Below are 15,089 nucleotides of genomic sequence, written 5' to 3' on the forward strand. Positions count from 1 at the left end.
AGCTGTAGCAGATCCACCAGAGCAGCTTCAAGTGGTAATTGTAAAGTTCCATTCTGCAAAACATCTTTTGCTCAGACAGCTTTTTCTGTGAAAGGACAAAGTCTTGGAATTCGCTACCTGATCTCTTGAAATTTGCTGCAAACTTTCCCACTTTTAAGAGAGCAACCAAATCCTGTTTAATTAAGCAACAAACCTGTACTCATGTCTAGTTTTTAAATGTAATGTTTTTCAATGTGTGCTTTGTATTTATTTATTTTTCCTGTACTCGGCTCTGTTTTAATCTCTTATTTTCACAAAAAGCCCTTCTAAGGACAGGTGTTGCAAATTAGCATCCACTATAAGCACTATGATACTTGCATCAGATAGCCATTTTTAAGTTGTCTATGTACATTGTATTAATTGTATCAAATAAACCATGACATGAAATGAAATAAACATTTTGGCTGCACCGGCTGCTCCAAGCACCGTGAAAAACACTCTGCTTGTGTGATCTATTGATTTTTAGAAATTCTGAATCTTAGAAAGCAGAATAGGAGCAACAGTCTGGAAACAGAAATGCTTTCCATTCTCTTTTCTTTTTTCCATACTCATCCAGACCTGGAAATTACAAAAATCAAATTCCATACTTCTCCATACTGCGTAGGAACCCTGAAAATTAGTTCAGAGGATCTTCTGTATCCAGATGTGACCATTTACCAACAATGATAAACATTAATTTACTTTAACAACTAACAGTGGACATTTTCTACAGTTTCTTTAAGAAACACAAATCTTTTGTGACTGCAGACACAATTTAGTTAAAGAAACATGAAAATATGAAGAAAAGGACATTAACAACTTTATGGATGTAAGTTATGTTTGTACATAAATTAGGTTAAATTGTTAATAAACATAAGATCTATAACCGTAACAGAGTCTGTGAACTGACCTCAGAGTCTCCAGTCTACAGTGTGGACTCTTCAGAAAACCACACAGCTTCACTCCTGACTCCTGCAGGTCGTTTTTACTCAGATCCAGCTCTCTCAGATGGGAGGGGTTGGACTTCAAAGTTGAGGCCAGAGAAGCACAGCTGATCTTTGACAACCTGCAGTCACTCAATCTGAATAAAGAAGAAATGATGAAGATGAAAATCACTTTATAATCCAATCAGATGTGTTCAGGTTTTAAATGTGTAGCTCAACATTACTATGTCCTAATCAATGATCTTTTCCCTAAAATGAGTAGAGTGACTTTGTCATTGTGTTATTGTGGATCATCATAATGTCAGCCTTCTGCAGACGTCATCCAAATGTCACCACAACATTTATACACCTATTCATGTCAACACACATCAATAACATGCTGCTGATCTCTGTCAAGTCTGGAGTTAGAGGATCAATATTAAATCAGACTTGTTGGACTTCATTACTTCATTTATTACATGGCCTTCTTCTCACTGTATCTGGTAGCTTAGTAGGTGTATGTCATTTGCAGGAAAGGTCCACATTTGTTCAAGTGTGTCTATAAACAACAGCCACATGTCATATGTACATTAAAAGAGTTATTGGTGGCAGTAATCATTCCTCCTGTGAAGTGACCCTTTCATAACACAACTACACTGTAAAAAATGACTTCAGAAGTTCAACTGAAACTAATATGAAGATTCAGCAGTCTGAGTCAGACAAATCAAAGTTACAGACTGTTTAGTACCGAATTCCCTCTTTGAGTTACTAATCCTCCTGCAGCTCAACAAGGAAACTGTCAAACACAACATGACTGGATACATACTAAGGCTGGGCAATATATCCATATTATATCGATATCGTGATATGAGACGAGATATCATCTTAGATGTGGATATCGTAATATCTAGGGCTGTCAAAGTTAATGCCTTAATAATGCGTTAATGCGAAAATCTTTTTAACGCCAATATTTTCTTTAGTGCATTATCACAATCGATCATCCGGAGGTTGTAGCGGCTCAGTTTTAAAGCTAGAGTGAAGATGATGATGATGAAGATGGTATCATAGGAAACTAGAAAACCTGATGAATCCATCGGTACCAACCATGTCATACTAGCCTGTCATGAAGGAGGTTAAATAACGCTCCAATCTTGCGTTAAATTTTGGTGATTAAAAACTGTCATGTCCATTTTCAAAGGGGTCCCTTGACCTCTGACCTCCAGATATGTGAATGTAAATGGGTTCTATGGGTACCCACGAGTCTCCCCTTTACAGACATGCCCATTTTATGATAATCACATGCAGTTTGGGGGCAAGTCATAGTCAAGTCAGCACACTGACACACTGACAGCTGTTGTTGCCTGTTGGGCTGCAGTTTGCCATGTTATGATCTGAGCATATTTTTTATGCTAAATGCAGTACCTGTGAGGGTTTCTTGACAATATCTGTCATTGTTTGTGTTAATTGATTTCCAATAATACATATATACATACATTTGCATAAAGCAGCATATTCGTCCACTCCCATGTTGATAAGAGTATTAAATACTTGACAGATCTCCCTTTATGGTACATTTTGAACACATTAAAAATGTGTGATTGATTTGCGATTAATCATACGATTAATCGTGATTAAATATTTTAATCGATTGACAGCCCTAGTAATATCGTGATATTGAATAAGTGTTGTCTCTTCCTGGTTTTAAAGGCTGTATTACAGTAAAGTGAAGTCATTTTCTGAACTTACCAGACTGCTCTAGCTGTTTTATTATTTGTGATTTACACTTCACGGTCATGAGATCCACACTATTGATGATTATTTATCAAAAAGCACCAATGGTCAACCCTACAATATCGTCGCAATATCGACATCGACATATTTGGTCAAAAGTATTGTGATATTTGATTTATTCCAAGTCACCCAGCCCTAATACATCTAACTCAGACTGCTGAAGCCTCTGATTAGTTTAAGATCACCTTTACAGGTCATTTTACACAGAACAAGACTGTGGATTTAGTCCTCATCTCGTAACACTCGTTATACGGGGATTGCTTCACAGACAGACAGAATGATGACAGACATCAATAACTCTTTGAATGTACATATGAACATGTGAGTATTGTATTCAGATAGACTTGAACAAAATATGAACCTGCAAAGATGTTTCTGATGCAGAATATTTATTTGATTTTTGCTTCAAATAATTAGATAATGCTGACATGAAAACAGAGCACAGTTCGATCTGCTGTCAAAAAGAACGTGGGAATAACTTAGAACCATAGAAACCTCTGATTAGATGGTGTCGTTCATAATCATCACTAACGTATGTACCTTTAAGTTGGTGCAATATGTGTTTGTTGAGTGCTGCACCTTTAGACATGTTCAGGTAGAGTGCTATAGGAATGAGTCCTAAAACCCAGAAATGAGTTAGCAATTTACTACTTCCTGTTCCCTCGTCTGGAAGTCAATGGGTTGTTTGAGTGTGTTTTTAGTTAGATATCTGAAATAAGGTCTGTGGTTAAAGGTCCAGTGTGTAGGATCTGGCGGTATCTAGCGGTGACGTAAGGAGATTGCAACCGACTGAAGCCTCTCCTGTGTGCCAAGCATGTTGGAGAGCTACGGTGGCCGACGTGAAAACGTGAATGTCCCTCTCTAGAGCCATCTGGAGCAGAGCCAGTGTGTAGAGAGTGTGTGTACAAACTACATAAGCTACAGTCAGTGAACTGACCTCAGAGACTCCAGTCTACAGTTTGGACTCTCCAGTCCAGCTGACAGCAGATTCACTTTTGAATCATACAGGTAGTTGTCACTCAGGTCCAGCTCTCTCAGATGGGACGGGTTGGACTTCAGAGCTGAAGCCACAACTTCACAGTGAGTATCGTAGAGTCCACAGTCAGGAAGTCTGTCATGACATAAAAATTACAAAATATGTTATTATGAAAGAGGACAGTTTATATTTACTTCATGCATTTGATGACTTAACAGTTTGACATATACTTCTTTGATTAACATTTGCACCTCACATCAGTGGTTCAGCTAATCTTATCTCACTGTTTGACATGAAACAATAATTCTCATCACTCTCTCTCAAACCTGCAGACTTTTAATCTTTGTTTTTCTTCAATCTTGCAGATGAAGAAAGAGAACATGTATCAGCATTAAAAACATAACATTGATCTTTAGTGTGTAAGATCTCTTAAAAAGTCTATATTCTACCATTCTGCTGTTCTATATTCATCAGACCACTGTTATTGGTGGAAGCTGTGTATTTCTTGTTACTACTCTTCTCTACAGCAACAAGAGAGAGAAACACCGGAGTTTCCTTCTGTGAGTAACAGAATAAAAGGAAAGACTTAAAAACAAGATGATGGAACACAATTTGAATTCATTAGCAATAAAATGGATCATTGCTCGATTCAACATACTCAGGGGTTTTACAACGACAATCTTTGTCTCATATGACCAGTAGTTTAAGGCGGCTAATGCTAGAGTTAGGTTGATTTTCGGTTTTGCCGGTCCAGTCCGGTTTGGTGTACGAACTTAAACTGGTTTGATTTTATGCTAACCGGAACCGGAACCTACACTGACTAGTAGTTTAAGGCAGCTAATGCATGAGTTGGGTCGATTTTTGGTTTTGCCGGTCCGGCCCGGTCCGGTCCGGTCCGGTGTACGAACTTAAAACGGTTTGATTTGATACTAACCGGAACCAGAACCGACATTTGTTATTATGACACGTTCTGGCAAATTAAAAAGTATCCTACATCAACAACCTGTGCCAACAGAGTCACAGTGCTAAATCCAGCCTGTATTGCATTACTAATAAGCAATATGACAACGTGATTAACGTAATATCATGATATTATGTTGGTTTATAAACAAGAAGATGTTTGTTTACTAGAAGATCAGAATCATGGCAGAGCTGAGGCCTGTACTACGAAGCGAGTTCAACATACCCAGGGTGTCTTCTCGTTATCTGGCTTCACTAACCCTAACAAACGAGATCTCGCTAAACGGTCCTACGAAGCTGGTTATCAACTCGGTAAGTCAACTCAGGGTTTCTCCATCTGGCTGTGAGCGCGTTCACATGAACGGGGAGGTGTTTGCAGCATCTGACCAATCACAGACATGGAAAAGTCTACAGACAGACAGGCAGAGCGGCACATTTAACTAAGGAAGAGCGAACTATGTTATATTAGACAAATACGAAGAGGTTAAACACATAATCCAGACTAACAGTAACACAGTTGAAGCTGCTAAATGCAGGAAGGACAGCTGGTGAAAGAAAAAACTCCCGATGTGTGAATGCGTAAATTAACAGATTGATTAATTTAACGGAACACTCAAAAGTCAGATTTACTTCTCTAAATATAAATAGCGTTTAAGAGTGTAATAGATGATTAGATTACTCATCATTTTACCCTGTGTATCATGTGGCGTCTATGACTATTTAAACCTTCTTTCACCTGCGTCCCCACTCTCTGACGGTGTGAAACAGACTCAAGAGGAAGTTAAAAAATATAAATAAAAAAATAATAAGCGGTAAACGCCCACAGCATAAATCCAGCTGTCCTTCCTGCATTTGTCAGTTTAAACTCTGTTAATTTAAGCCTGGATTATGACTTAAACTTCTTCATATGTGTGTAATATTATCATACGATCACCGCACTGAGCTCTGATTAGTCAGTAGGAGGTGCTTTCATACGAGTTGATCTCTTATCTGGAACATAACCTGCTCCGGAGCAGGTTAGCTGTTCAGCATCAGTTACCATGGTGATCTACCGCTTATTACCGCTTATTCTATTAAGGGTCAGCCATTCACACCTGTGGGCAAATTAGAGTCATCAATTAACCAAACCTGTTTTTGGACTGTGGGATGAAACCGGACAACCCGGAGATAACCCACACTAACACGGGGCACAGAAGGGCCACAAGCTGGACTTGAACCTGCGACCCTCTTGCTGTGAGGCGAAAGTGCTAACCACTGCACCACCGTGCAGCCCACAGCTAGTCTCAAGAAAACTAAAACAATATGGCAATATTTTGGATTGGAGCCAACGAAAGAGATGAGCCAAAAAACACACAAAGTTACGTGTAATGTGGTGCCGCTTCTTCTTCTTTAGTGTTTATTCGTGGTTGGCAAACCAGCTTAGAGGTGCATTACTGCCCCCAGGTAGACTGGAGTCGCTCCTCTCTCATTCATGGGCTCTCTGCTGCTGCTGAGTCAAGTGTGACACCTAGTGGTAAAATTCGGTACACCAGTCCGGTCCGGTGTTTGGCTTAATATCAAACCGATTTTAAATATTTTACCCCGGCACAACCCAAGCTAATACTAAAGTTAAAACTTTAGATTAATGTTGTTGTGCAACTGACATTACTGAATCAGTTCACTGACTTGATGAATATTCTCCACTTGTTCTACCAAATCACTGTTAGCATAGCATTCAACATTACCCCATAATTGTCACTCGTGGCCACAGTGGCTGCTTTAGCTAAAATTACATACTCAATCAATAATAATAAGAAGAACTATATTAATAAGAAGAATCCATCTATACAGCACTTTTCAAAAACAAGTTTACAAAGTGCTTCAAAGACATAAAAACAGAATATGTACAGAGCAGTTACAAAATAGAATTAAAGCTGAAAGCAGCGATGAACGGGCCCTCGCACCTTCCCACGAGTTGGGGGTACTGGCGGGACGCCGATCGACGCGGCCAGGCACAATGAAACCGAAACTCTAATGAGTGCAATGACGCCTCTAGGACTCTACGACAAACGGTTCATGAGTTATGAAAGGGGTTGGGGCTAATGTGTAGTGGGCGGGGAAAACCTTCACCAATGAAACAGGAACTTGGCTGAGCGATATGACACCTCCCACAAGACTCTACAACAAGTAGTTAATGAGTTATGAAAGGGGGCGTGGTTAATGTATAGGGGGCGGGGATAACCATACCAATGAAACAGGAACTCTCTGCTGAGTGCAATGACACCTCCCACAAGACTCTACGACAAACGGTTCAAGAGTTATGAAAGGGGGCGTGGCTAACGTCTTGGAGCGGGGCTCTGAATCTGTATCGACATGTAAATGACCTCAGGCCTGGACTACCATCATGGCTGAGAAATTTGGAGCAGATTTGACAAAGTATGCTGAAGTTACAACAACTTCCTGTTTCATGGCGAATCACGCCAAATGGCCGCCATGCTACAGCAACTCCGTTCAACGAGGAGGAGTTCGTTGAAGTACATGCTAAAAATGGGCAAAAATCGCACATTAAATTCAAAATGGCTGACTTCCTGTTGAGTTTTGGGCATACCTCCAAGAGGCTTTTTTGTGCGTCTCCACATTACATCTGTCTGCCAAATTTCATACATGTAGGTGAAGGGGGGCTCAATTTTTCCAACTTTCTAGGGGGCGCAAGCGAGCCATTTTGCAACACCCAAACCCGAGACCCTTAAAATATCAAATTTTTTACCGCGTCTGATAAGTGTGCCAAGTTTAACAACTTTTTGAGCATGTGAAGGCCCTCAAAAAGGCTATTTATTTGGGAGAAAAAGAAATAAAAGTAATTCCTACAGTTTCAATAGGGCCTTCGCTGGCCCGACGTTGTCGGTGCTCGGGCCCTAAAAAGTACAATTACAGCCGCAAGCAGCAGTTCACAGGTTCAAACCTTTTTTCGCTCAAGGTACTCTTGTGGACATGTCTTGCAAGTTTGGAGATGATGGGCCAAATGGTTGTTGACTTAAGTCTGTTTATGTGTTGAGCTACAACCTTTTGACATTCATTGGTCAACATCTTCAAATGCAATGATATATCAACAAGCTTTCTGCAACTTTTGAAAAGCTTGGTCCAATAATGGTCCACAGAAATTTGGTAGAAATCAGATTTGTGGTTTAGGAGAAGATGTCAAAATGGTGGAAAATCCAGTTGGCGGACTTTAGCGGGCCAAGAGGTTTTTTTGTAGAGCACATTCAGCTGGACAAGTGTATTAAATTTCAAGTCAATTGGACTTTAAATGTGAGGGGGCCGACTTTTAAAATTGTCAGTGATAGCGCCTCCATGTGGCCAATTGAGATCATATTTTAAGTGAAGCATTAGGACATAATTTATGGTACCAAGTTTCATGACTCTAGATCGTTCCAGCTCATAGCAAATTGAGCAAAGGCATAACTTAGCATAAAATGCTCAATAGGCCACGCCTACATGTACCTATCAATATGACACTTCAGATCTTGATTAATACTTGTCCCCAGAGCATGGGCACCAATTTTGGTGAAATTCTGTCAACAAGGTTTTGAGGTTTTGAGAGAGTTTTTTGGTATTTGTGGCGCCTCCTATAGGTTGAGCTGAAACAGCTTTGTTACGCCTATTCCCAAACACGTAGTGAAGATATCTACCAAGATTTAGATGATCGGACTGATGGTCAATGAATTACAGCGATTTCCCTCTAAGCCCCGCCCTCTCAAAGTTTATTGGTGAATTTCTGGAAAAGGAAGTAAGATTTCAACAAGCTTTATGCAACTTTTGATGAGCTTAGTCCAATAATGATCCACAGAAAATTTGGTAGCAACCGTCAATACGGTAAATTGAGCTCACTTTCCCTTTAATCTAGTTTAGAGATAGTTTAGTACTGACAATCCCCCAAATTGGATGTGTAGCTTAGGTTGTGTTTACACCGGTCTGTTAGTTACTATCTTATTTCACACTAATGTGCGTGAATGTGCGTGTGCGTGTGCGTGAACGTGCGGTACACTTAAGGGTCCCGGTTTGGGGATTTGTAAATATGGTCACCCTAACATAACCTAAAGGTAAACTGCTATTTAGTTGGTCACTTGAATTATAACACAACATGAGCATTAGCCTGAGACATCGTCATTGTAGACACTTCTATACTAATACTACTATACTAATACTACTGTAATATATTACTATATTAATACTACTATACAAATACTACTAAACTAATACTACTACTACTACTACTATACTATACTAATACTACTAAACTAATACTACTATACTACTATACTAATACTACTATACTATACTAATACTACTATACTAATACTACTATACTATACTAATACTACTATACTATACTAATACTACTATACTATACTAATAATACTATACTAATACTACTCTACTATACTACTATACTTATACTACTATACTAACACTACTATACTATACTACTATACTAATACTACTATACTATACTAATACTACTATACTATACTAATAATACTATACTAATACTACTCTACTATACTACTATACTTATACTACTAAACTAACACTACTATACTATACTACTATACTAATACTACTATACTATACTACTATACTAACACTACTATACTATACTACTATACTAATACTACTATACTATACTACTATACTAACACTACTATACTAATACTACTACACTACTATACTAATACTACTATACTATTCTAATACTACTATACTAATACTACTATACTTTACTACTATACTAATACTACTATACTATACTAATACTACTATACTATACTAATAATACTATACTAATACTACTCTACTATACTACTATACTTATACTACTATACTAACACTACTATACTATACTACTATACTACTATACTAATACTACTATACTATACTAATAATACTATACTAATACTACTCTACTATACTACTATACTTATACTACTATACTAACACTACTATACTATACTACTATACTAATACTACTATACTATACTACTATACTAACACTACTATACTATACTACTATACTAATACTACTATACTATACTACTATACTAATACTACTATACTATACTACTATACTAACACTACTATACTAATACTACTACACTACTATACTAATACTACTATACTATTCTAATACTACTATACTAATACTACTATACTTTACTACTATACTAATACTACTATACTATACTAATACTACTATACTATACTACTATACTAACACTACTATACTATACTACTATACTAATACTACTATACTATACTACTATACTAACACTACTATACTAATACTACTACACTACTATACTAATACTACTATACTATTCTAATACTACTATACTAATACTACTATACTTTACTACTATACTAATACTACTATACTATACTAATACTACTATACTATACTAATAATACTATACTAATACTACTCTACTATACTACTATACTTATACTACTATACTAACACTACTATACTATACTACTATACTACTATACTAATACTACTATACTATACTAATAATACTATACTAATACTACTCTACTATACTACTATACTTATACTACTATACTAACACTACTATACTATACTACTATACTATACTACTATACTAACACTACTATACTATACTACTATACTAATACTACTATACTATACTAATACTACTATACTATACTACTATACTAACACTACTATACTAATACTACTACACTACTATACTAATACTACTATACTATTCTAATACTACTATACTAATACTACTATACTTTACTACTATACTAATACTACTATACTATACTAATACTACTATACTAATCACAACAGAGTGTCATTCAGAGCAGCCTACACATATTAGCCTACTGACAGCAACCGTTAGCGCGTTAGCAATGTGGCTAGCGGACTTTATGCTAACAAACAGAACACATAACAACATCAATATAAACTCAAGGCACCAAATGTAACACATAACTCACTTATTGGTGAACGCACACATGCCTGGATGGCTGATAGATGATAACTCTGTATGAACAGCCTCAAAGTCCTGTGTTGTCTTCTCTCTCCATTTCCACCGCAAACTAAAAATGAAAGTCAGAATGCTACGTCCTCCACGCAGCGATGGGCTCATTAACGTTATAACGTCCATAACAACATAACGTTCCCTTACAGCATTGGGTTTAAATCTGAAATACTGCCAAATAAGCGCTTTTCCTTTTCGCTTCACATCATCTTGTCTGTCAACACTCTCTGGTCCTTTGTGTGAAATCTGTCACTTTCTGCTTGGAGTTGTGACGAATGGAACAGATGCGTTCTTGGTCACCTTCTAAAGTCCGTCATCCGACTATCTATTGATAACATGGCACTGATCCGCCAAAATGAACTAAATGGGTTTTATTTCTGTAAAAAAAAAAAGCAAAACGACGGTGTTTTAATCGGTGTGTGCCCGACCATCGTATAACACCGGTAACACCAACTACTGCAACAAGCCTAGATTAATTGATTTTACAATTTCTGAAGTATAGTGTGACTGGTATTACCCACTAGAGGTCGATTTGAATGAAACTTTCAGGATATGTTTCAGGGAAACTTGTGAACATATCCTGTAAATTTTGAGATGATGGGCCAAACGCTTGTGGAGTTAGGTCTATTGATAGGCTGAGCCACACCCTCTTAAAGTTCATTGGTCAATATCTTGAAAACAAAATCAGATATCAACAAGGTTTATGCAATTTGTGATGAAGTTGGTCCAATAATGAGCCACAGAACATTTTTCAGTATTTGGAGCTTTGGTTTAGGAGGAAATGTCAAAAATGTGTTTTTCAAACTATTAAAAAAGGAGGAAAATCTAGTGGGCGGATTTTAGTGGGCCAAGAGGCTTTTTTGTAGAGCACATAAAGCTGGACATGGGTGTTGAATTTCAAGTAAATCAGACTTACGGTGTGAGGGGTGTGGCCTTTCCAAAATCACGCGTTTGGCCGTTAATTACAGCGCCATCATGTGGCCGATTAGGGTCATATTTCTGGAGAAGCATTTGCACATCATTTCCAGTTATTGGGCCAAGTTTCATATTTCTAGCTCATGGCAATTTGAGCAGCGGTATAAGACAACACCATCATGGCTGAGAAATTTGGAGCAGATTTGACAAAGTATGCTGAAGTTACAGCAACTTCCTGTTTCATGGCGAATCACGCCAAATGGCCGCCATGCTACTGACTTCCTGTTGAGTTTTGAGCATACCTCCAAGAGGCTTTTTTGTGCGTCTTCACATGTTACATCTGTCTGCCAAATTTCATACATGTAGGTGAATCTGTAGCGAGAGGCTCAATTTGTTTTCAACTTTCTAGGGGGCGCTAGCGAGCCATTTTGCAACACCCAAGCCTGAGACCCTTAAAATCTAAACATTTTTAAGTGTGCAAAGTTTAACAACTTTTTGAGCATGTTAAGGCCCTCAAAAAGGCAATTCATTTTAATAATAATAATAATCCTTACAGTTTCAATAGGGCCTTCGCTGGCCCGACGTTGTTGATGCTCGGGCCCTAATAAATACAGTGGAAATCAGTGTGGAGGCAACAGAAATTAGTTTTTTTATTTTTGTTCCAGGTTCTTTAAAAGGTGCAACATGTAAGATCTGGCCATAATTTTAGTTCAAAACAGTAAAAGAATTAACTAACATTATCAAAGGAATGTGAAGAAGTACCAGTTTTGACGTTATGCCAAATACATCAATGTATTGTGCTGCAGAGATATCTACTGCCAACCAGCAAGGTCAGGCCTCGACTTTCTTGTAGCCATGACTTGGGTTTGTGATGCAACTATGTCATGGCAGGTGTATTGTTCAAGACTCAAGGAGGTGCAATGTCGAGTGTAAAGTTGTTTGTATGAGCTGTTCTCGAGAAAGCTGCAAGCAGCAACAACACAAGCCAAGCATTCGGCCCGTTCTGAACAGACATGCTCTGAGCGGTCGCTGCACTGTCTGGATTAAATTGGAAGTGACAGAAACGAGAAAACGAAACCCCAGCACCAGGGCTCTAATCCCAGGACCGCCCCAACTCCCCGCCGGATCAGCAAACGTTCTGTTGCTGCCGTTACACCGGTTAGACCCAGAGCTCCACCAGCCGGCTGATCTTTTGTTTTTTTCATTTGTTTTATCAGGTTCACATGTCGTCTCCATCACCCCAAAAGATAAATAAGAAAAAACTGTAAAATGTAACAATTATTAGAAATAAATAGAATAAGTGTTCATTAACTTAACAGCTAGAAACACAACCTACTGAAACATTTTTTAACTCTGCATTTGAAACAGCTCAAGAACATCTGTGACAAAATAAAACTGATATATTTATGTAATAAACACATGGAACACTTATAAGAATATTATATTTTAAGAATAATTTATAGTGTGTATATTGGAAGAACAAAACTACTAATCTATACTGATCTATAAAGTTTATCACATCTGGACTTACAGAGCTTTTCTGCAGTTCCTCACAGCTGGAATCAGTCTCCGTTGTCCCTCCTCTGATGTGTTGTACTTCTTCAGGTCCAACTCATCCAGAACCTCCTCTGACATCTGCAGCATGTAGGCCAGAGCTGAGCAGTGGATCACAGAGAGTTCCTTCTCTGATCTGTTCTCTGACTTCAGGAACTCTTGGATCTCCTGATGTACCGAGTGGTCGTTCATCTCCGTCAGACAGTGGAAGATGTTGATGCTTCTTTCAGGAGAGGTATCATCTCCGTTTATCTCCTTCAGGTTCTTGATGATTCTCTGGATGATTTCTGGACTGTTGTCTGTCCGACCCAGCAGACCTCCTAAGAGCCTCTGGTTGGACTCCAGAGAGAGGCCATGAAGGAAGCGAACAAACAGGTCCAGGTGGCCATTTTTACTTTCAAGGGATTTCTCCATGGCTCTCTTCAGGAAGACATCCAAAGATGAGCAATAGTCATTCTCCCTTTCATAACCCCACTCCTCATCATCATCCGTCTCCTCATCATATTCTTCTCCCAGGAAGGTCTCCAGTACCTCTGTGTTGCTGTCTGTGTAACAGTGGAACATGTAGACTGCAGCCAGAAATTCATGAATGCTCAGGTGAACAAAGCAGTAGACTGTTTTCTTGAAGATCACACGCTCTCTTTTGAAGATCTCTGTACAAACTCCTGAGTACACCGAGGCCTCAGTGACATCAAGACCACACCGCTCCAGGTCTTCTTGGTAGAACATGATGTTTCCTTTCTCCAGCTGTTCAAACGCCAGCCTCCCCAGCTTCAGAAGAACTTCCCTGTCAGCCTTCGTCAGCTTCTGTGGACTCATCTCATGTCCCTCACCATACTTCTGCTTCTTCCTCTTTGTCTGAACCAACAGGAAGTGTGAGTACATGTCAGTCAGGGTCTTGGGCAGCTCTCCTCTCTGGTCTGTAGTCAACATGTGGTCCAGAACTGTAGCAGTGATCCAGCAGAAGACTGGGATTAGACACATGATGTGGAGGCTCCTGGATGTCTTGATGTGTGAGATGATTCTGCTGGACAGCTCTTCATCACTGACTCTCCTCCTGAAGTACTCCTCCTTCTGGGCGTCAGTGAAGCCTCGTACTTCTGTTACCCTGTCAACACATGCAGGAGGGATCTGATTGGCTGCTGCAGGTCGGGAAGTTATCCAGACGAGAGCTGAGGGAAGCAGATTCCCCTGGATGAGGTTTGTCAACAGCACGTTGACTGATGACTTCTGGGTGACATCAGACACCTTCTTGTTCTTGAAATCCAGTGAAAGTCTGCTTCCATCCAGGCCGTCGAAAATGAACAGAACTTTACAGTCAGCGAGCTTCTCTGCTGTGACCTTCTGTAATGTTGGATGGAAAACATGGAGCAGCATGAGAAGACTGTACTGCTCATCTCTGAACAAGTTCAGCTCCCTGAATGAAAGCGGAACCACCAGACTGACATCTTGGTTTTCCAAGCCCTCTGCCCAGTCCAGAGTGAACTTCAGCACTGAGATGGTTTTTCCAACGCCAGCGACGCCGTTCGTCAGAACGACTCTGATGTGTCTCTGTTGGTCAGGTAAGGCTTTAAAGATGTCCTGGCACTTGATTGGAGCGTTAAGGAGGTTGTTCTTCTTGGAAGCTGTGTCAAGCTGCCTCACCTCATGTTGGGTATTAACGTCTTCACTCTGTCCCTCTGTGATGTAGAGCTCAGTGTAGATCCTGTTGAGGAGGGTTACACTTCCTGTTTCATCACTTCCTTCAGTCACACATTCACATCTCCTCCTCAGACTGATCTTATGTTCATCTAAAACCTCCTGCAGAAACCTATCTGCTGAAAGAGAGAGACAAGTTTAAGACAAAACAAAGACACATTATTTTCATTGCCAATATGAAAATAATCCATATAAGAACATATAAAG

General features: G+C 39.0%; 1 protein-coding gene across 1 annotated transcript in view; it reads right to left on the minus strand.

The window, feature by feature from the left end:
• The window catches only part of LOC119480320 (protein NLRC3-like), a 28,532-nt gene that overhangs the window by 11,508 nt on the left and 1,935 nt on the right, over positions 1–15,089 (minus strand). The window contains exons 3-5 of the mRNA XM_037756466.1: positions 13,162–14,981; positions 3,670–3,843; positions 929–1,099 (exon numbers count right to left, since the gene is read on the minus strand). Coding sequence (XP_037612394.1) covers positions 929–1,099; positions 3,670–3,843; positions 13,162–14,981 — 2,165 coding nt within the window. The remainder of the gene's footprint in view (positions 1–928; positions 1,100–3,669; positions 3,844–13,161; positions 14,982–15,089) is intronic.

Source organism: Sebastes umbrosus, chromosome 21 (assembly GCF_015220745.1).
Source record: "Sebastes umbrosus isolate fSebUmb1 chromosome 21, fSebUmb1.pri, whole genome shotgun sequence".
Classification (NCBI taxonomy): Eukaryota; Metazoa; Chordata; class Actinopteri; order Perciformes; family Sebastidae; genus Sebastes; species Sebastes umbrosus.